The sequence below is a fragment of the Pollicipes pollicipes genome, unplaced genomic scaffold (genome assembly GCF_011947565.3).
Source record: "Pollicipes pollicipes isolate AB1234 unplaced genomic scaffold, Ppol_2.1 Scaffold_5724;HRSCAF=6776_pilon_pilon_pilon, whole genome shotgun sequence".
NCBI classification, from domain to species: Eukaryota; Metazoa; Arthropoda; class Thecostraca; order Pollicipedomorpha; family Pollicipedidae; genus Pollicipes; species Pollicipes pollicipes.
In genome coordinates, this window is record NW_023596746.1 from 42,772,882 (window position 1) to 42,796,717 (window position 23,836).

Here is a 23,836-nt window from a genome sequence, read left to right on the forward strand (position 1 = left end):
AGTGTTTGTCCAGAAGCATCCCTCTTCTGGCGTGATTGTTGTAGGAATAAATCTCGCTGAAGTCTCCAATAACCAGGAGTCTCACTTTCTAAAATGGTTTGGTTGGGGTGGGGCTGACCCGATAAGGTTGACCCAATCTGCCCACCATCCCTGATTTCACCCCGGATGTTGGCCACTTTTATTTGCGTCCACGGTGTTAAAAATTTAGTCGATTCTTAAACTATTACCGGGGGTAATGAACTGCCATTTCAGGGCGACGCGAAGCTGCATTCTGTGAAAAGCTGGAAATGGAAGAAAGTCAACTAAAAAAGTAATCCGAGCTTCTGTGATGAACGGAGCTAGTTGCAGTTATCGTTCATCGAAGGCGGTCCGATGTAAAAAAGACGGTTTTATGTAGGATGGCGTGATCTGACACGTACGGACGAGAACCTTCGGAAAATTTTCGGGCACGCTGTCACCACGTGCCTTTTGTCTGAAAGTGCAACTGGATTGGCACGATTTTTTCTTAAAGCCATGTCGGTGACTGGAAGAACAGAGCAGGTAAATCCTGGTGACCGAATGACCTGCAAAGTGGCGGTCTTAAAACGCGGCGTGACCAACGCTTTAACGCGTGTTGAAGTCGATGTAAAGAAGAAAGGTCTTGAATCTGGGTATTTCGCGTTGACAAATTGAGAGCTATCTTGTCGAAAATAGTCGACCTTTAGTATGCCAGGAGGTAGTGATTAAACGACGTTATGAAAAAAACAACATTGGTAATGCTGAGAAAACTCGACGCCTCCGGCTTGCGCTTGGTCAGGTTTCTTCGCAAAACTCGGTCAACACCACCCCCATTATTTCTTTCATTCTGGAAGATACCGCACCGAAGATGTCGAATAGATTCCTTCATACCCTTTTTGTTTTACAACCAGGAGGAAGATACGCCGCTACGCTGTACTTATTGTTCCGCCCTGTCCATCAACATCAGTTTATCCCAAGACTCAGTTGGTGAGAACGCTTCATTTCCGATGTATCCGCCCGTGGCGATGTGGAGTAGAATCGCTTCCGGCGATCGCTGTTTGTCCCCGGCCGGGGTAGCCTGCGACCGGTGGCAGCGGACGGGCTATAGTTAAGGTACCGTCAAAGGGCAGCATGGACCGTGCCGACCATCGCCACACCTGCGACCGGTGGCAGCGGACGGGCTGCAGTCAAGGCACCGTCAAAGGGCAGCATGGACCGTGCCGACCATCGCCACCCCTGCGACCGGTGGCAGCGGACGGGCTATAGTCAAGGTACCGTCAAAGGGCAGCATGGACCGTGCCGACCATCGCCACACCTGCGACCGGTGGCAGCGGACGGGCTGCAGTCAAGGCACCGTCAAAGGACAGCACGGACCGTGCCGACTATCACCACATCTTCAACTGCTTTGCGTTTGTGCTCATCCCAGAAAACATCCCAGCAAAACGTTTGGAGTAAATCTGCAAGAAATCATGGTCACCTGAATCATATCGCATTACAATTCCGCACATCTCGTCCGGCCTGATGGCTTCAGTCCGTCCCGATGGCTCAGTTGGTTAGAGCGCCCGCCTCCCAATTCAACCACCCGTGGCGGGTGGGATCGAGTCGCTTCAGGTGCTCGTTGTTTGGCCCTGACGGGTTTGGCCTGCGGCCGGTGCCAGCGGCCGCGATAAAAGTCAGATGACGTCACTGGGCAGGACGGGCCGTGGTGAACATAGCGGCACGTCAAGCTTTCGACACCAAATTCTGTCCTTGGCATGAAATTGCGCGATCAGATGGTAGGAGTCAGAGCTTACGCAACAGGCACTGCTCAGCGTGAGCTCTGATCCCAGAAATCCATCCACTCAAAAGGATCGGATTAAATCTTTCGAAAATCCCATTGATGCGAGGAAGCAATCTTTGCATCACAGATGGAGGGACAGTGTGTATACCTCTTGATCCCCAATCATGGGAACGCAGACGTCCTAAAATAACTATTCTTTTCATGAGAACGAATACATGGAACATGGAGTTCGTGATCTCCTGATTAAGCCGCAAGTTCTTGGTTTAACAATTCATCTGATTCGCAAAGAAGTCGTAGGAAGGCCAAATAAACAGACCATGTTTATGCAAAACTACTTTGTTCACGGGGTGCCCCGTCTAAAAATTAACCCACGTTTTACTCAGCACTGACAAACGTATTCCTCGCGCAAGAGTGTGGTGGCACTCGAATGATCATCCAATCGCAAAATAACCGTCCAATGGCAAAATGGTCATAAAATGACAACATGGGTATGTGATGACAAAATGGCCAGTCAATGGCAAATGTGGTAGTCATCAGTGATCACACATTTGTGAAGTAATCACTCTCTAGAAGATCCCTCTTTGAGGACAAGAACGCGTATATTGTCCACACCATCTCAGAGCTCTATATGGCTACCTCTTAGGTAGCCTTCCGGGCGGCCCTGGGACGACTTCAGGGGATCGATCGGGACGGGGAATGCCTCCAGCAGGCCGGGACACCGCCGCATATGGCACGGGCCTCTCTGGATCGGTTCGAGAATTATTTCGCTGCAATGCACATCAGCTTAAGACTGCCACGCTGGGGCCTCTCACCCGTCCGACCCGTCGCCCTTGGGCTTAATGCTGTGTGGTAACCTTTCAGGAACCACGCCCACGTCACATGCCAGCGAGCCTTCAAAAGATCAAGGCCACCTTTGGGCTAAGATGGGGTGCATCACCGTGGACGTGGTTCTATCGGACGATCGACCACGAGGTTCGACCGAACTATGGACTACCTGCAGCAGGCCTAACGTTTTTGTGCCCTTGACCGCCAGGAGTCCCATTTGAAGCACCTTTCGTTGTCATGAACTGACGGGAGGGGAATCACTGATGACTACCGCCGTCGCTGGGGGAATCACTGATGACTACCGCCGTCGCTGACTGTCTTTGCCATTCATTTAACACTCGAGTGTCACGAAGGCATATGATATATGACTGTGCGGTGATATCATATGAAATATGAAAATCACACATTCGTGTGAGAGTTGTAACATATGACAGTCACGATTGTACGACAAATACCTTCGCCACTGTTGAGGAAAACGTGGGCTTGTTTTTATTTGGGTTACCCTGTACTTTAAAATGTCGCCCTGATAGGTGTAGGGGTTGATGCAACCCTGTTAAAGTTTTTGTGGATACCTCCCCAGAAGGTTGTGCAACTGCGCCAAAATTATAATAATACATATATATATATATATATATATATATATATATATATATATATATATATATGTATGTATGTATTTTTAAATGAACATATAATTAGCGCCTATAGAGCATTTATTGCACGTGTTTTGACAAAGAATTACGCTTCCAGCCTTTCTGATTTTGGAGCAGCGGAGGATTTTAAGGAACACTGCACGGCGATCTACGGCCTAAACAGGCGGATGGCAACCGACGAGGTCGCGGAACGCGCGCAGCGGGCCGACATTGCTACATTAACGAAGCTGTATATAATGAATGTATGCTCAAAACATATATATAAAAAGAGACATCATTGTACTCAGCATTGAACAATGAATACGCATGGATTAGGTTTGTGCCGCCACGAGGCACAAGCCTTGAAAAGTAAGAAGTTCTGGACAATGCGGTGTTTGGCCTGACATAATGAGGTCAATTATTGGCCTAATGCGATACAGATAGCGAGATCTCATTAGTGCCAATCCAGAGTTGCTTTCCGCGAAGGCCTATCGTTGTTAGTTTGGGAACGCCAAGGGGTCCCATCAACCGTCCTACTTCACCATCAGTCCGCGTTGTGAAAAACGGCGAATCGGGCGCGGGTTCAAAGCTGCCGCATACTGCAGTCAGCTGTTTTTTTATCTTAATTCACTTGAGCCATCTGAAGTGTTTGAAAAATCTTTCGCACATTTGCAGACCACCCTAATGTGCGAAGCAGTCCGTATGAAAAAACGCTATCTCTATGGTGTGCTATTTGTCACAAAATGAACAGAACACTAATAGTGGTGCGTAAAGGTGCCTACCTAGTGTACCAACCGTTACAATTACTTTCTGAATTTCTTAAACGCAGTATTCCATTTTCGTTGAATCCATTGATGGGCCCATATAAGTACTTGGAGGGGGCACAAATCAGCAGTGGGGGAAGTCAGTCCCCCGAAAGTATATCAAGTGACGCTTCTGTCAATGGTGCTCGTCGTGATGCGTTTGTGTCGAGTTGGGTACTTCATCCTCAGCTGGGCAGAGGTAAACAAGCCACGTGAAGTGCAATACGCAGCCTCCACAGGTAACCATTTTGTCTTCGGCAGGATATTGGCAGGTGAAAACGATCTGCGCAGATGATCATCTGCAACGTCCGATCCGGCCTCTCTTCTCAAAGACATTCAAAGCGCCGAAATACTTCTGCCTACAATCCTTTAGTGCATTACCAGTGCGTTGCTCTGTCTCTCCAGGCTGATCCAGATCTGCGTGCGCTTAACGCTACCGCGTGGTTATAGAAAATGTGGGGAAATGTTGATATAGCTTGGCACGGCAATGCCAAGCTAAAGCCAATTAGAAATTGGACTCTGTTCCGAAACAATGTTTTCGACACTGCTTCGTCCATTAATATTCATTGATCTAGGCGACCAAAACCATTCCAATCGTTCGTGTGTGGGACGTGGATGACTCAAAACCATATATGTGCACAAATGCAAATGTCAAAAATTGACTGACCAAAATGGTACACCGTTTGTGTTCGCTTCTTTCGTTGGATTTAAGCTGTATGCTCATTTAAATCACGATCTTTTAATTATTTGCTTCTTCTGTTTGCACCACTCTCTAACTTATCATATTTCGGTGATACATGACGTATCAGCACATGCACATAATTCTGATCCTGATCCTGATATACATGAAGTTTTAAAGTTTGTCAACTGACTACTGGTCCTGATATTTTCGGATCAAATGTTGCGCATCATTTACAGAGGTGGTTCCGATTGTAACACCATTATACAGTATCATTGCATTATCAAGCGCGTAAACGATACAAGCTATTGTCATGGCACCGGCGGAGTTTCGTATTGCAGTAGGCTGACTCTGAATAATGGGCAAATAGATGTATGATTTCAACGTTTAGGCTACACACAATGAAGGAGAAAGCTATTTTTGTTGTCATTTCATGAGCCTGTGGAGTGGCAGAAATGCATCTGCTACAGCCCTTAAGCTGTAGCTATCACTGAGAGTGCAATGATTGGGTGGAATCTGTGTAACGGTATGAAACATGTGAAAGTGGATACCAACATCGTGCTCTAATCCTATGTTTTTTTGTAAAAACAAGAAGATACCTCACATTCTAAAACTGGTCTTTCCACCTCAACACACACAGAACAGTCAAATTGATGGCACATCGGGCTTCGTCGCTGGACGTGATCCCGTGGTCTAACGCTGCCACGATGAAAGTTATGGAAGTGCGTATTACTTACTTAGCCGCCATGTCGTGGTCAAACTTTGCAGAATTATACAGCCCAAAGGGGCGCTGCTGGCTATAAGGCACATGATATAATCTGATAAGCATGCCGCGGCTTTGCACATGCTTAATCCAAGCATGATGTTTTGGCGCGCCCAATACCTCTATGAAGCTCGCTCGACGCTGCATAGTAGAAAGACCCACGGCATAGGGAGCACTTGGCGACGGCGAGTGCTCCCCTTTTGATGCTATAGGTGGCATGCGGAGGCCATGGGTATGCTGTGAGCGACGTGTGGAGGCCATGGGTATGCTGTGGACGGCGTGTGGAGGCCATGGGTATGCTGTGGACGGCGTGTGGAGGCCATGGGTATGCTGTGGACGGCGTGTGGAGGCCATGGGTATGCTGTGGACGGCGTGTGGAGGACATGGGTATGCTGTGGACGGCGATGTGGAGGCCATGGGTATGCTGTGGACGGCGTGTGGAGGCCATGAGTACTCTGTGGGCGGTTCGCGGAGATCCCGGACATACCGTGGGTGGCGTAGGGATCCCCCGGATAGCTGCGGTCGGCATGGGCAGGCCCTTTACATGCTGTGGGAAGCGTGCGGAGGCCACGGACATGCCTGCACGGCCCCGCGTGCGGCGCCCTGGTTGCGGACGCTCTCGTGCCGGTGGTGCGACGCGTTCCGTCGGCCGCGCGCCGCCGCCGCCTGGATTGGTGGCCGGGTGGAGGGCGGGGGGTGTGGGAGGGGTGATCGATTCCGCCGCGTCGACGAGCCGCGCCCGGCCGCTGCCACTGGACATGGACGGCAGCCCCCTGCCCAGGTATGTCGCCGCCCCAACACAGGTTCGCTCTGCATTGGACGTAGGAGGTCAGCCTTGGTGGAGGGTAGGCAGCCCTACAATCTCTTTGCTGTGTGTGGTTATGGTGTGGAGACTCATACTGCACGCCGCTGGTGGATGTGCGGGTGCTTGGCATCATCTTGTGGGGGGCGTTTTCTGAAAGCCAAGTGGAGCAAATCTGTTTGACGCAGCTGTTTTTCTTCACCCGAAAAGGTGAGAAGGAACAACTGTCATTAACACGCTTCCTGGTAGCTGCTGTGGGGAAAGCTGTTTTCCGTGGCAAAAAAGCATTGTTAAATGAGCTTAGTGACATTTCTAACCAATGCTTTACTTGTTTTTCGTACGTTGGCATAAGTCATTACCGTGATGTGTATTATTTTCCAAATAAATCCCGCAGCAATAGCATGACAAATAGATAGGGGCATATATTCACGACGCTTGTGCACTGCCCATATCTCACTTCGTACTTTTGCACTGTCTGCTCTTGGGAAAATTTGACCCTCACCGTTCTCTTTCCCATCCATACGGCGAGTGCATTCAGAATGTATAATGTCTGTTTATATATAATAGTTATTCAGCTCTGTCCTGATAGTAAAATGCCAACTGAACAGAGCTGTGATGGTGTGACCCATGTGTACACATCGTTGCACAATGCTAGCTTAAATGTATTCTAAATTTGGTTGAATTTGCCGGTTGCTTACGGCCATGATCGGGCAACTGAGTGCAGCCGGTGGTTCCCAGCACGAGGGCTTTGTCTTGCGGGTTGACATATATATATATATATATATATATATATATATATATATATATATATATATATATTGTTTAAGGTGCAGCCACCTAGTGAACTGGCCTTGAAGTCAATGAGGGCCCGTGCTTATTTTGCATCTGCAATCCCAAGTTTGTTGCGGTTAGTTCTCCGTGCATAAGGTGCAGGAGGCGTCTCAAAAATATTTTGCTTTATCGTCATCATTTACGGCGAATGAAGCCCTTTTTGTCCTTTGACAACCTCAAATGGAGACTTAATGTTTTGTGTCTGAAATGAGCCCAGTCAAGTGTGTCACATTAGACGGAGCGAGTAAAACGCTGAAGTTGATATTTTAAAACACTTGCGTAAAAAATATTGGATGAAGATTTATGCATATTATGAGGGACGCACCCACACATTTCACTATCGTCTGTCTTCCTCCCTTAACGGAATGCCCAAATTATCCTAGACGTTACTCAAAAGCTCTAGAGCAGTAAAACATGAATTTGTCTAAATTTCCATAGAGTCCATACGGAAAATCACCGGCTCAGCAGTTTGACCCACATCGGAACATTACAATATTTATACCATGACTAATGCCTATGCGTCTCGTGGAGAAGGCACCAGACCGGCATACGCGTAAAACTCACAACCTCAAATCACGTTCCAGTAAAACAACCCCTACGCCCTCAATCGAAAAGACACAGATCCTGAAAACGAGTAAAGACAAACACCATCTACAGCTCTGGGAAGTGACCATCATCAGAGAAACAGTGTTTGACGTCAACAAACAGTTTAGTTTATGCATCACTATGGACTTTTCAGCCATCCCATGTCAACATAGTAACCACTGTCTGAAATTCGTCACGGAAGGGACGTAGGGAAAAAGACTCTGAAAAGCTGTTGTTGTGGTCCGACGTTATGTTCTGCGATGACGTTTTGACGTGACGTCATCTGTTCACTGCTGTTGCGCGTTTAACGGTGCCTGGAGGAGCGCGCTTCTCATCTGTTAGTCATATGCGTGTCCTGTGTGCTACAAACCTGTGAAATTGGGGATGGGTCCTCTTGAAGCATTTCCTAACTTAGACTCATATGAATGGCTGTTGGTGATGATTTAATTTGTTATCTTTAGATTAGCGTCCACAAATTATCTGACATTGAAAACTCAACAAGGATAGAATAAACACACAAGGAGCTGACGAAATGTGCAGTTGTCTTCTCATGTAACACACGCAACGTGCAAGGCGCGGTAAAGCGTACGCTCAAAATTGCATAGACAGTGGGTAGATGATACATCACAGTGCTGCCCACATTTTGACACCATTAAATCCATTTGTAGGACACTCTGCTGGTTCTCGAATTTTGGTGGGAAGACGGCAAGCGAATGCGGATGCCCGCTGCATTCTCTCAACCAGATGTACAGTAGTGATCCTATTCAAACGTTTCAACAGATAAGATCACATATTTCAAACATCTGCAAAGCCTCGTGGACTGCGCACACTTACACCGACGGTGCGTCGCAGGTGAGGTGTGTCGCGACCTCCCACGAGCGGCCATGCCGTGACGTCATGACGATCTCGGCCGAGCACAGCCGGCTGTCGGACGAGGACGAGGACGAGCAGGAGGAGGAGGAGCTGCCTCCACCGCTACTGAACCTGCGGCAGCGGCTGCGTCAGAAGTACGAGGAAAACGTCGAGAAAATCAACTTCTACTCCACCGTGTTCTTCAGCTTGCTGGCGATCGGCGCCTTCTTCGGCTTCCTCTTCCTAGTGCCGTTTGTGATCGAGCCAGCCGTGACTACCATCCAGATGGACTTTGCGCTGGACCCGGTCACGTGCTGCGTGGTCTCGTACCAGGAGGACTCCGGCGCACACAACTGCTCCAAGTGGAGCTCGTGCCGCGAGGGCTGCACGCGAGAGGTGTTCGAGTGCGTCAAGATCCTGGTGGCCTACACCGACGCCAAGAACTTCTCCTGCAGCCGGCGCCCGGTCGACCACCAGTGGCTGCACAACGAGGCTTTCCTCTACCCAAACGTCAAGGGCTGCGGCTACCCACCGTCGCTCAACTGCACGGTGTTCGCGCAGACCTACCGCGCTGTGAACACCACGTTCCCGTGCTACTACAGCCGGGTGGACGCCACGCTGGTGATTACGGCCCTGGACCCGGCCGAGATCGAGCACAGCCTGCTGCTCTCCATCATCGGGCCGCTGATCGCTTTCGGCGTGTCGGTGGCGTTCCTCGTGCACGCCTACCACCGCATGAAACGGAAGGAGGCGGCCGCGGCGCTGCAGGAGCTGGAGGAGAAGGCGCAGTGTCTACTGGAGCGCGAGCAGGAGCAAGTGGCCACGCGTAGCAACGCCACTAGCACGTACTCCATCAAGTCCATCTCCAGCAAGATCAATGCCACAGTGATGCGACTGTCTAGGGAGCGGCGCAAGGAGAGCGGGTGAGTGGGATTCAGTATCTGCTAACCCAACCTGCTTCTGAAGAGACTCGACAGCTGCTGACACAGGCTGCTGATGACAAGACTGGATAGCCGCTAACACAGGCTGCTGATGACGAAACCCAGCGTCTGCTGACTCGAACTGCTGATGACGAGTCTCGGTACCTGCTGAGACAGGCTGCTGATGACGAGACTCGCTACCAGCTGAGACAGACTGCTGATGACGAGACTGGGCATGTATTGGCTCGGATGGCGACCGATGAGACGTCGCGGCCAACTTGCTGGCCTCTAGCCAGCCGTTGTGGGGCTGGCCGCCAGATGCAGAGTAACAACATGCATTCGTTTGGACATTGCTTAGCATGACGGTGTATCGCTTACCATCGACTAGTACTGCTTTTCAGGTGAAGAATGGTTTATTTTTGCAAGCTGGTCACATCGACCGCTTTCTGTTTTGATGAAACCGGGCCAGCGTGTGTCACGTTGCTCATGGCTGCTCACTTACGTTGATGGAAACGTTCACAGAGCACTGAAAGTGGACCTATCAGAAACCGTTGTTCATTCCCTATTCCGACGTGTGCTTCCCCAGCAGCTGCCACATAACTTCCTTAAGTGTGATCGATACGGGTGACACTGCAATCCCGGACGCACGTCACCTTTTACAGCCGGCGATAACATGTCATTCGCCCGCGCCCTGAAGCGCGCCGCCGTAGCGGCGGCGGCGCGGCGATGGGTCACCTCGTGGCCGTGTCCCCAGCTCCGTCGGCCTTCTGTCGGTCGATGGTCACGGTTCCGGTGACGAAGAGGAGGCGGGCGGCGAGGGCGAGACCGTCTGCTGAGGGCGGTGAGCGACGGCGCTGTCCGTGTCGCTGGCTCGCATGAGGCGCGGGGCGGCGCGGCGGCTGGGTGCTCGCTCGGAGCCGGGCCTGGCCAGCCGTCCCAGGCCGGCCCGATCGGCACCTTGCTATGCATTGCCGGCGCTGTGCTATATGTTGTGAGCAGGCAGAGCTTCCTCGGTGTGATCGGGCGGAACCGGGAAAACTCCCGCCTCCTTTGACACGTTGTGCTGCAGAGGTGTCCGAATGGCTCGATACGAGGGGAAATGCGACAAGCCCTATGAAATTCATGTGCTCATCCCCATAACTGCAGCGTGCGCAGATATGACCAGGGTGGCGCCAATACTGAAGCAGTGGGTTGTAAACAGTGGGATGCCATGACCCACTTGGCGGCATTTGATGTAGAACTTTTGCCTACCACTTCATTTCTTCATATTGCCAGTGCCTTGAATTGCTTTTCTTTATGCCTAGGCGCATCTCACCTCGAAAGCATTTCTTGGCTTCGCCTGGCATCTGTACTCTGTTCTGAGAGCGATCTGACATTGCTGTTCTCGTACAGTCTTCACACGCCGGTATGCGCTGAGAGGAGTACAGACAGGTACAGAGTACAGACCGAGATGTAAATGGCAGAAGAGCGCGCCGCTGCAGTCTTATTCGTATTCAACCGCGCCTTTTCGAACGTTTGCCAGGAACTTGGCCCTACGTGCCAATCTCTGACGGCACACCTGGGCAAATCATAGATAAGCCCAGTTTGGCGTTACGATAATGTGGAAATGTCTACACTCGTGACCGACCAAAAGCTGCAAACAGATGTCATGCGTATGTGAGGCTGTCATAAATCGATGCCGCATGAAGACTGTTTGTCTCGGCAGCCCACTGAATAGAATATTGCAAGACTAGAAGGGGAGAACTTTTGTCTTCTGACAGAGCTGTTTGTAATGTGACGCTCCGAAAGGTCAGCCAATTTCCAGTCGTTGTCTAAGCTCCGTGGACATTTGCTGCTGTTTGCACATGCATAATTCGCAGAGGACACCAAACATGCGGCCGGCAGCCCACTGGCACCTGCTTCAGTTCGAGAGCTGGGAAAATTAGATGACTCAAGGGAGCTTTTTGAACAGCTGTCACACATGACACGGCCATATGCGTATAATTTTATGTTTGAAACAGAAGTGGTCAAAATGCATGGTGCAAACCAACACACATGGGCATCTTCAAGAGTCTAACACAGTATAGTTATCATTTAAATAGATTTTTTAACTGTTGTTATTGCTAGTTTTATACTCAGCGCTGATGGGATACAGAGGTCTCCTATGCAAGTCTCAGACCGAAGTCCCAGAGATGTAAAACAGGGATGGGATGAGATGAGATGCAAATCGTGAAACTCTTACGTCACTGGGGCATTGCATGACCGTACGGTCGAAACGCCCGATAGCCCAATGACTGAGTAGTTAACGAAACTCTGTCATGTGCGAATGTTGGCCACCCTTGCCAGTCATGCTGAGTTCATCACGTGGTAGTTATAGTGCAACTCCCCTAAAATGTGCTCTTAAAACGATCTGATTAAAATTTTAGATACTCCGATGGGCATGTAGCAGTTGGGTCGTTAGAAGTATTTCTGTAGCCAGTATTTCGTGTAGCACTGATGTCGGTATATAGGTGTTGACTGTAGAAGTACTGTTGTGTAGCATCTGAGCGTTGGCCATGGTATCAAGTAGAGGTGGTATTGCAGCAGTATCATCATGTGCGATGATCTAGCAGCGTCGTTGGGAGAACCGTATAACTGCCTCCAACAACAAGCAAGCAACAAGCTGCCAAGCCACCTCGACGAGATGTTCTTATTTGATTTACCGCTGACCCCCTTAGGTGAGTATGGTTTATGTACATGAACCCCGGAGCAGCCAACGCAAACCCATATTCCATGGTTGTATCGGGTCGAGTAAAAACGCTTTCCGTTCAAATCATTTTTAACTAGAAGGCCACAAAATCGCAGCCCAAAAAGTCACTGCGACGTGTGCGAATGGTTGATATAACTATCAGTCTCAACTCACATCCAGCACGAAGGAGATCTATCCAATTTAGCGCCGTTTTGTTCAGCTGACGGCTGGTTATCGCCACAGTCTCGAGGCCCTGTCGTAAAGCTCGTACCACCGCATAATGCTGAGTTTACATAAGAACCATGTTGACATCAAAAATTGTCGGAAATGTTGTTTCGTATGCAGCGACAACTTGTAGAACAAATGTTTTACCAATTGTAAATCATCAGCACAGCTTTCACCGCCTTTCACTGAATATTTTTGTATGGCTCAATAAGATTAATGCTGTGCCAAATCATTAAAAAGGGTTTTGGTAAGGCCAAGTCAAGACAAAGAACTTATATTAAAATGAACTCGTAATGCTTGAGATGATTACATCACAATTTTTGGATAGCAAACATGACGTTGGCATCGTGAGAGTTACCTTCATATCACCAGAACGCTACAATCTGGCCAAATGTCTTCGTCCACTGACAGCAACGTGAATAGTGCTACTTGATCCTCGCCCCGCCTTTTTAAAACGGACTGGGAGGTATAACGAAACAAAGAAGCAGGAACGAGGCAATACAGGACAACGGAATCATGTCTAATTTCGAGAAGCCGTTACATCGGTCCTTCTCACGGTGTAGTCCGTATCGTGTCGTCATCGCCGGGCAGGTCCCGACGACATCACATCTCACGTCACCAGTGACGTTATGCCTCAGGTCTCCGATAACGCTGCATCCCGGACCTCCGATAACGTCACATCCCAGGTCTTCGACGTCTTCACACAACAGGTCGCTGGTGACAGCACCTCCAAGGTCCCCGGTGACGCCAAGTCTCATGCTCTGGGGACGTCACGTCCCAGGTTCCAGTGACGTCACGTCCATGTCGTCGCATGCACCACCATCCCCTACCGCCTGCCACGACCAAGCTGACAGAGGACGCTGGCAGGTCCGGCGACAACATCGAGATGGAGGAGGTGGTGGAGGCGCGGCCGCCCAGCCGCTACCTCAAGCCAGGCCGCATGCCCAGCGGCAACCGGAACAACCTGCTGGAGCCACTGGAGGTGACGCCGCAGACGCAGCCCGCCGAGACCGAGACCGGGTACGTTTTGTGGGTCTGACGGCTCACCAGGTGCGGGCGGGCCGACGCGGTGTGGACGAGGCGGCCGCCGAGACCGAGGCCGGGTACGTTTTGTGGGTCTGACGGCTCACCAGGTGCGGGCGGGCCGACGCGGTGTGAACGAGGCGGCCGCCGAGACTGAGGCCGGGTACGTTTTGTGGGTCTGACGGCTCACCAGGTGCGTGCGGGCCGACGCGGTGTGGTCGAGGCGGACAGCGGGGAATTCGACGAAAGCGAGGGTGTGGATCCACCCCACCATGGGTAGTGTCGGATGGGACGGCCCCTGTCTATTACGTTCATAACTACGATTATGCAATTACGTAGATTGTTTTGTGTCGATTCGTCCGCGAGTCCTGCGGACGGTTTAAAACGTAAGCTATGAGTATCCCTGCGACGCATCTGCACCCGGGGGCTACATTACATCGCCGTGCCAACGAGAGCCGCATTATAGGCCACACCTAGTGTTACAGCCCGTGAGCAGGCCGCGTGCCGGAGGCGCCTGTTCTAAGCGAATACATTCGTCATACGCACAAGCCACGCGAACAGGCGGTGGGGGCAGCAGTGGTCGTCTACGTCTCGGGGATGACGTGGTGCAAAGCTGATGCGTTTTTTTTTGTCCGATCTGATCCGAGCCTCATCCGGTCAGGGCAGATCCAGGTACCATCCTAACGCATAAACTTCCTTCAAAGTTGATCCAATCCGATTTCATAAGTTGTTAAGCGCATTTACGAGGAGCGTTATGCACATGGATAAGACAGCAGTAACGGCCTCATTCCTCGTATAAAAACTAGTAGAATATAAATATAGATGCGTTGATATTTCGGCAACATGCCTTTATCGAAATGAACAGCAGAAATAAATTCAAAATTGCTTGCCAATGATCCTACTCGATTTTTCAGGGTTTTTTTTAGCAGCGAGCCACAGGTTATACAGGTCACCAACATTCAGGGGATTAAACAAGGGGCAATTGCCTGCCGTTTCTACGATACAGCGCATATCTAAGAATTATAGTACACGAAAAATGCGTGTACACGCAAACAAATTCAAGTTAACAGGCATCACGTATCACGGCTCATTCAAACATACAAACGAGTTCAAATAAACAGGCATCACACATATAGCAATCCTACATACAAACGATTTCAAATAAGCAAGCATCGCGCATCACGCATCGTGCATCACTTATACATGTAAGCGATTTTAAGCAAGCACGCACCACACATCAAGGCACATATCACGTTCGCATGATCGACCATGATGAACCTTGTATGTTAAGGGTTGGTCGCTGACTTTTTATAAGAATAGATTCATTTATTTTCCTGTCTGGGTGGTCCCGTGCTCCGTTGATGACTTTGAACTTTGAAAGGGGCAAAGGTTCATCACCTCCCTGGATTTCAGCCTGAGCGTGTTATGTCCACAAAACGGTTACCGAGAGGGGGTATTCCCTGCTTTGTTCTTAGCGTCTCGCAGGCGTTTATTACATCTAATAAATAGAGCGCGTGGACTCCCCGACATTGACTATGTCTTCCGCATGTTTTTCACACACTTTACACTTAATTTCGTCACCCACTTTTTTGCGTGCAAACCCCTTGGAACTCAGACGTAAATAAATGATATCTATTGTCACCCGGACACTTCGGCTTCGAGATGGACCATTTCACCAGATACTTTTTTAGTTTATTGCCGTCCTTCTAAGCTAGGCGTACGCGCAGTTTTGATTTTCTAATGATACGTTTGATTTTCTAAACCAAGTGCTCATATCTGTAAGGTAGCGCTAAAAGTACATCGTCCAATAAAACGTGTTCCCGCGTCTTACAACCCATCCCCCATGCGCTCTAGATTTTCTGGTCTATTATCACGGTCCTTCCTTGGTTACCCACCTCCATGATTTCATTAAGTTCCAGGTTACCCCAAAATCCCCTATTCGACAGGAGTTTGTTACAGATGAGCATCAACCTGCATTTTATCCAGTTTAAGTATTTACCTTTCAGAATCAGATGAGTACGTTAAGTTTAGGTGGCCATTCGTAACCCATAATGTTGTTTGCATCTGACAACTCACAAATTGTTGGCATGCTTTTTAAGACAGATTGAATTCTTTGCCATTGGTTGATTGATCCGTTTGTGACGGGCTTTTACAGGTGCTCCAGTGCCGCGCGTTTCCACTGTTTAGTCACTGATTTCACTTGTTCGTTCACCTCAGAGTGATTCATTTTTCAATGAATTGTGCAATGGTTTTGAGATAGTGGTGTTGAGAAGAGTTGAAATGCAAACAGGATTGCCAAAAGTTGACGTGTTTTAACAGAGCGTTCGATGATTTCCTGTCGGGCCATCAAAGGCCACAAGGCGGTGTCAATCTAAAGTCAAATCCGATTCAAAGCCGCACATTGACCCCACCTTTTTTCATTATCCCTCCGATCCAAAGCCATCCCAGTGAGTCGGATTGGAATGCAAGACCCACACGGGATCGATCCGCTCCCTTCGCGCTCCGATCTTTGGGGCGTCCCTGAGCACTGAGCCGCGCGGTAAGCGGAGGTCATTCTGCCGCATACCTGAGGTGGTGGCCGTGCGTGCCCGCCGGCTATGCGGTGGCCGGCCCCCGGCACTGACGACCGGGGCGTGCCAGTGGTCGGTGCGGGGACGCCGACCGACTGTTCGCTAAGCACGGCCCACTCCCGGTCCGGCCAAACTCTGGCGGCAGCCAACCGCCGTTGTACAAGACGGGCACTCTGGGGCGCACACAGGCAACCCTGGATATTGATCTGGTTGGATAGATAAGTTGGATAGTCGTGAGTCGCGCATGGAGCTGAATGTTGATGCTGTCAATGTAATTCACACATTGTCGCTCAGTGGCCCCCCAAATTAGAGCCTGGTTATTGTTATGATCAGTGAGGCCATCTGGGAGGCGTAACCCAAAGGTGGACGGGAAGCTGCAACGCTGCACTAGGTCGCGGCAGACAAAACAGACAAAACTCGTCCCGTCTGTACGGGGCGCGTCGGTACACGGGGTAATCCAGCCAACTGTGTTCCGATCAATCTGGCCCACGCGCCAGACTACAGTCCGGTGCGCACCCCTGTCACAGTCCGGTGCGCACCCCTGTCTCAGTCCGGTGCGCACCCCTGTCTCAGTCCGGTGCGTACCACTGTCTCAGTCCGGTGCGCACCCCTGTCACAGTCCGGTGCGCACCCCTGTCACAGTCCGGTGCGCACCCCTGTCACAGTCCGGTGCGCAACCCCTGTCACAGTCCGGTGCGTACCCCTGTCTCAGTCCGGTACGCACCCCTGTCTCAGTCCGGTGCGCACCCCTGTCTCAGTCCTGTGTGCGCCCCTGTCTCAGTCCTGCGCGTGCCCCTGGCACAGTCCTGTGCGTGCCCCTGTCTCAGTCCTGTGTGTGCCCCTGTCGCCGTCCGGTTCGTGTCCCTGTCTCAGTCCGGTGCGTGCCTTTGTCTCAGTCCGGTTCGTGTCCCTGTCTCAGTCCGGTGCGTGTCTCTATCTCAGTCCGGTGCGTGCCCCTGTCGCAGTCCTGTGCTTGTCTTTGTCGCAGTCCTGTGCGTGTCCCTGTCGCAGTCTTGTGCGTGTCCCTGTCGCAGTCCGGTGCCCGCACCTCTGTCTCAGTCCGGTGCCCGCACCTCTGTCCCAGTCCGGTGCCCGCACCTCTGTCTCAGTCCGGTGCCCGCACCCCTGTCCCAGTCCGGTGCCCGCACCCCTGTCTCAATCCGGTGCTCGCACCTCTGTCTCAGTCCGGTGCTCGCACCCCTGTCTCAGTCCGGTGCCCGCACCCCTGTCTCAGTCCGGTGCCCGCACCTCTGTCCCAGTCCGGTGCCCGCACCCCGACTGCCGGGCTCGGTGACACGCGTGGCTGCCGGCGCGCGGTGCCTGCCGTCGGCGGCGGGCGACTGCGCGCCGGTGCCGACCTCGCCCGGGTCGCGTGGAGTGCGTGACTGTCGCCTGAACCAGCATTCCATGACCTGCCAGCGGGCTGCGGGCGTGTCTGGCCGGCTCCTCTGCCGCCGACGCCCGCTATAATTAGGAGCCCTGGCCGCGGTCCGGGGCACGCTGGCCCATTAGACTAAGTGTGGCCGGTCGATACTGGGTCCGTCCAGCGCCTCTGCTCAGCTGCACACGGTCACAGCGGCAGGCGGACTGCATCGTGTCACTTCGATGGGGTTTCCTTGGCTTTTCGGGAGGTGACCTCTAAACAGTGTAGCTAACGGCATGACGAATGCAGATATTGTTTTTATTGTAATAGAGAATCAACTCGAACTCCTGGTTTTCCGGTGTGTGACTTTTATTATACCGACGTAAGCCGACTTCCAGTATACCAGGTGCGCTGCTTAAGGAACATACAGCCAATCGTTCGGATACATTATGAGAATACCCAACATTGCAGACCGTATTTGGGGTCACAAGTCTCAGCTCATGGTTGCGAGCGGGCGGATGGTCGCGGTTACAGGTGACTGACTGGCGCCTCTGAACACTACCTGAAGCGTTGGGTATCCCCAGAACAATATCCCGGTGATTACTTGGCATGTTTGTTTTATCATTACCCCTTGGTGTATCGAATAGGTCCAAATTGTTTGAATAGGTAAGTACCCTTGGTTTCGAAAAAATCTGAGCGTAGCTCTTCCTTTTAATTGTATTATGTACCACACTCTTATGTCATGCAGATCCCTAAATGGTGTATGTATTACCATATGCATTGCTAACCCTCACATCGCAGTGGCGCGGAAGCGTGCAGCTAGCGGTTGAAATTCCAGTCTTTGCGTCTTGGTTCACCCCTCAACCACAGCCTTTACCTTCTTTCCGAGTCGTTTTTTTCTTTGCTACATCGCATTTTAGACTGGAGTTATGCAGGACCTTAGAATTGGTCGATAGCTAGTTATTTGTGCTCAATGTTGGCTCGATATGCCAAAAATGTACTTGTATTGTTAGCGGGTGCATTAGACCACTGTGCCGTGTGTGCCTAAAATGTACCTGTATTATTAGCCGGTGCATTAGACCACTGTGCCGTGTGTGCCAAAAATGTACCTGTATTATTAGCGGGTGCATTAGACCACTGTGCCGTGTGTGCCAAAAATGTACCTGTATTATTAGCGGGTGCATTAGACCACTGTGCCGTGTGTGCCAAAAATGTACCTGTATTATTAGCGGGTGCATTAGACCACTGTGCCGTGTGCGTCGTTACGATGGCCAGGTGTTCTTTATTTCTGACCTCACGTACTCTCCCTATGTTCCAGCGGAAAGAGTACGATGTCACCGGTAGAGACGTAGGCTTTGCAAGTAGAAAACAGGTAAGCCTTGAACCATCCCGGTTAAAGTAAGTACTTCATTCAAGTTTACGTTCTAAAGCCCAGTCTGCGCCGGCTTTTGTCGTGCTGATGGACACAGAAACGTGACTTTTGTCGTGCCGGTGGACACAGAAACGTGACTTTTGTCGTGCCGGTGGACACAGAAACGTGACTTTTGTCGTGCTGATGGACACAGAAACGTGACTTTTGTCGTGCTGATGGACACAGAAACGTGACTTTTGTCGTGCCGGTGGACACAGAAACGTGACTTTTGTCGTGCTGATGGACACAGAAACGTGACTTTTGTCGTGCTGATGGACACAGAAACGTGACTTTTGTCGTGCTGATGGACACAGAAACGTGACTTTTGTCGTGCCGGTGGACACAGAAACGTGACTTTTGTCGTGCTGATGGACACAGAAACGTGACTTTTGTCGTGCTGATGGACACAGAAACGTGACTTTTGTCGTGCCGATGGACACAGAAACGTGACGCATCGCCGCGCCGCCTTCGAAGCTGAGCGCTCGTTGCACTTACAGCCTGTTGTCTGACCTCGGGTAATGCGGTCCTAATGCGATGTTGATTCGAAGGCGCGCTCCGGGGCTAATGCTCTACGTTTTTTCCAGCATACGATTATCTTTGGCTTCCGTCTCGCGTGCTGAACATGGGAGGATCGCAACTGAAGTTAGGCGTGCAGCTGATCACGGCCGAAACGACAAGAGGATGTTGTCTGAAGGCGGCACCATGACCGTCAGAGAGCGACTATAACACGGAGAAGTGATTCGTTATTCGGGCAGCAAGGACGGAGCGTTCCCGCCCAGCAAGCCTGATGATTATGGACGGCGCGGGTGCACGCTCGTGCTTCAGTGGTATCGCTGCTCGATGTTGCGGACAGGCATGAACGAATGTCAACCAATGCCACGAGTAGGCAATGGATGCCGCGGATAGTTGTCATGATTGCCGGCCAGTCGAAAATTGGGACGTCATGTTGATCGTTTTATGCGACCTTCCCTCGATAGCCAGGACAACCCGTGGGAAGCCCAACTGGATAGAAACTTGCAGATCGTTAAAATGTTTGTATCGTACTCATGTAGTGACTTGTGTGGTTATGACATCGATCTCGTTCGAGCAATAATGTGCGTGACAACGCGAGTTGGTACGGTGTAGGCGCTCTCCCTCCATTTCATTCAGCTTCTCAGCCCGCGGTCAGTGGTTTAGACATTTCGTCAGCCAGACGACGACGTCCATGCCCAACAAATCCAATCGAGAGCAACCGTTGTGATTTGAACTTCAGGCTAATCATTCATCGATCTTCGTTTTACATGTCCTAGATGACGATAATTTGGCACAAATGAGTCCGCCTCGTGGCCGTGTGTAGACCTGCTGTACGTTTCAAGTACCTATCACACAAAGGCTGCTAAAGGATCGTCCAAAGCATCGCCCTCATTAGGCAACGCTTGTCATTGTTGGTAGCGTGTTAATTCGACATTCATATCACTCTGGCCACTGTTTCAGAGTTGCTCAATAATGATTGGTTGAAAGGGCCTGGACGAGTAGTCTCGCACACAAAAGTTTGGGCGAAAAGTTCTTGAATGATCATTGTTGGGTCGCTGCTTTAAAGGCTAGACGTGGTGTCATTCGTGATTGACGAGAAGCCGACCGTCGAAGCATAGCATGCTGTAAAGTTCTATGAATACCGATATTGATCTGAACACTGCGATGCTTATTTTAGTGCGTCACACAGCTTCACGGGTGTTCACTTTGGTCGACCTCGTGCTCCAGCGGCGTCATGCGGGCCGACCGGTGGCTGTTTGCCGCAACCTTGGCTAGATGGCGGGAACGGCAAGCCGGCTAGATCCGCTTATTTCTCATCATACTGCCGCCTCGTTGCGCGACGTATGCCACCTGTACGGTGGCCTCAGAAGTCATCCGGCTGGTCGGCCGGGCGCAGATGCCCAGCCGCCGCAGCGCGCACGGAGTGGATCCGGCGCTGTCGGCCGCGGTCAGACTTCACCCCAGCCCCGCCGCCCGGCCTCCAGACTTCCAGGATAAGTCGACGTGACGCTCAGTGGACTACTGCAGGAAGGCGGGCTCTTCCAGGAGACGGACGTCAGGCGCGGGCGAGCCCCGCCGCTGGTGATGTGGAGTGAGGCGCCGCGGATGTGGCCTCGTAGTGACGCTCGGTCGTGCTGAGCTGGGGCGTGCGCGCCGGGCGCCAGGAGACGTGACGGGACGCTTAGCGCCGCGCTGTCGTGCAATAGCTTGACTTTACGGAAGGTCAACGGTGCCCTGAGCCGAGATCGGGCCGGCCAGAGTCGCTTGTCTGCACTATATCACGTTGTCTGCCAGCTTGTGCTGGCCGTTCCGCAGTGGACCCCAGGACGGTGACGTGACGTCACACATGCCCCTCTCACAGCCGCACAACACCGGTGTTTGGACTGGCCGGCCTTCACCTGTTCGGCCAGCGACGTCACACTTGTCTCCACTCGTGCCACCAGAGCTCAACGCCCTTCAGTACCCCTGTCAGCACCTCATCGCTGTATACATCTCTTCACTTGCTCGCTCAGTCGCCAGCCAACCGCCAATGCCTGCTTGGCCCTACGCTGGCGCTGGTCCCGGTCACTGGATCCAGGTGATGACGTCATGCAGCGCGCGTAGTGGCCACTCTGCTCGCGTCACTGTCGACGTGTTAGTGGAGGGTTGGTCTGCTAGTTAAGTTGATGTCGCCATACGCTTGAAACTCACCTACCGCTGTAGTTATACAGGTTTAACACATGCTACGCCGGTGCATGGCTATCGGTATCCGCACAGCTGGCGAACTGCCTGTGATACATGCAACAATTTGAGCGCGCGTGTCCAGTGTTTCAAATAGTCTGTTTCGGCACTTGACTACGCAGGTTTATGTAGCTGATGATCGTTGCTCTCCTAATTCGCAGTCGCTTGGTGTTCTTAGCAAGCTATCTGCGCATGTAATGCTCCTAATTTGATTGAACACTTCAAACAAACCTTGATGGGCTTCTCGTCAAACATGGTTACATAAAGGTAACCGAGATCAGGTTTATACGATGTGATAGCCGTGCTAGTGCATCAGTCATATATAATATCCCAATTGCCTGTTTCGGTCTGGCTTCGATATTGTGCCGATCCAGAGTCGTTGACGCGCTCTGCTTCGTTCCGACTTCGATATTGTGCCGATCCAGAGTCGTTGACCCGCTCTGCTTCGTTCCGACTTCGATATTGTGCCGATCCAGGGTCGTTGACGCGCTCTGCCTCGGCCGTGATGCACGATAAAGATTAACATGTAATACATTGGGCGTTTGCGATCGGTCGAGCGGTCTTCCTGCCCTGGAAACGGGATCCGCGCGATGGAAGAAGGCCCGAGGGACCCAGTTACACAACATTTTGGAGAAAGGAACAATAGAAAGGATGTGGGTGCTAAAAAATAATTGGTAACCCCCCACGAATTTGTCCCGCAGTGGTGGGCACGCTCCCCAGCTACGCTACTTGACAAAGGTGTTGAGTTATGTCAAGCCAGCTTTTCGTTGTTGGCGGCTGGGTAGAAAATGTGTTGTGTTCAGTACAGATGGCATTAAAACCCTGGATTCGCAAAACATTGCACAAAACGGTCGAGAACTACAGCCGCGGATCTAGGTAACGTGATTTGCTTGAGCGTGGAACCAGTCCAGCGTTGCAATAAAGTGCAGATTTCTTGCTTTGTATGACACATACGATAGGTAATCCGAACAGCCAGCCATGGTGAAAAGCAATTAAATTTGCGTTGATGATGTACAGCTTTAGCGCAATGGCATCCACTCAATTTTCCTCCTTTTTGCTTTATTCTGAGTCCTCGCGACACTCCGTGAATGCGCGCCGGCTACACGCACCAGCCACGAGTGGGGTTAAGCTCCCCCTGGCGCGGGCTGGGGGAGGGGGGGGGGAACTGGTCCGGGCACCCAGCACATTCCCCGGCGAAGCGCCCTGCGCACACTTACGTTTGGTGGGTGGGCCTCTAGGTGCGTGTAGTTCTGCCTTACCGTTATCCACTCCTCTCCATACCATAAGCCTGAAAAGGTCATGACTGCAGAAGGGGCTCCGATTAAGGCCATCAAATTGGTGCAAATTGCAATCCCCCAAAACTGGACTTTGTCCCCGCCGAAAACTTTACCTGATGCGTCCCCGCTGGCACATATCTGATGATCTGATGACCTGATCTGATCTGATGTAAAGTGTTAAGCGCTAGCAGAAATGAAACCTGGAGTTGGATGACGTAAAGAAACAATTTCTTTTGAGATCCTATGTTAGCACATATTCCGAAGTGGTCATTGAGCCTGTTGTGGGTGCTCTGTAAAACTAACGCAGAGTCAACCGGCCAGGAGTGGTTCTCAACTCGTCGCCGTCCGGCGTGTTGACATCAGAGTAGAACAGCCACTTACAGCGCACGATCACGACTGTAACCATGCTGATGGAGGCAACCAAGATGCGTGTATAACGGCACGATGTCAGTTAGGGCACACTGCTCTTAACTCGTGCTGAACGGATTAAGGCCTCCACCAGTTCGTAATCCCCTGCCTGGCCACGATGCGGTCGCAGTAGTTCCCAAGCCGTTCCTTATCCTGATCAACAGCTACGTCAAGAAAAGGTGTTACATTTTCCGCACTTAGTTCTCTTGTGAAGGTGAAGCCAGATCGCTCTTGACACGTGTTTTTAGACGTTCTAGCTGCTCAGTGTCCCTGGGCTTCACAAAGATATCGTCTGTATAAAGACATGATGTGCCCGGTCTTCTTTCGTCACTTTGAAGCTTGTCGGCTTCCACATGTCCCACAAAGAACTTGGCGAATGAAGGTCCGTGAGGAGAGCCCACCGCAACGCCTTCAATATCACAACACATCCGTCCATCAGGCCCGCAAAAAGGAACTTTAAGCGTACAGGCTTTCAGCGATTGTTCAAAAGGGCACGTGAAACCTTGATAGGAGGAAATTCGGGATGATGCTACAGGCGGTCAAGGATGATGAATATAGGTCTCTCAATAGAACAGGGGTGGATCTAGGATTTAGTCAAGGGGCTGGGGGGCATGCAACTTTGTGTGACCCCTTAAAGTTTGGGGCCTCGT

The 23,836-nt window shown here is 51.2% G+C and overlaps 1 protein-coding gene across 1 annotated transcript; it reads left to right on the forward strand.

Moving 5' to 3' along the window:
- The first annotated feature begins 6,239 nt into the window (after positions 1-6,239).
- On the forward strand, positions 6,240-22,024 carry LOC119103082 (protein tipE). The gene is made up of 5 exons (XM_037226530.1): positions 6,240-6,307; positions 8,550-9,472; positions 13,269-13,421; positions 18,676-18,729; positions 19,353-22,024. Exons 2-4 carry the CDS (start codon positions 8,595-8,597, stop codon positions 18,707-18,709), a joined length of 1,065 nt encoding a protein of 354 aa, XP_037082425.1. The 5' UTR covers positions 6,240-6,307; positions 8,550-8,594; the 3' UTR covers positions 18,710-18,729; positions 19,353-22,024.
- The last annotated feature ends 1,812 nt before the right edge of the window (positions 22,025-23,836 follow it).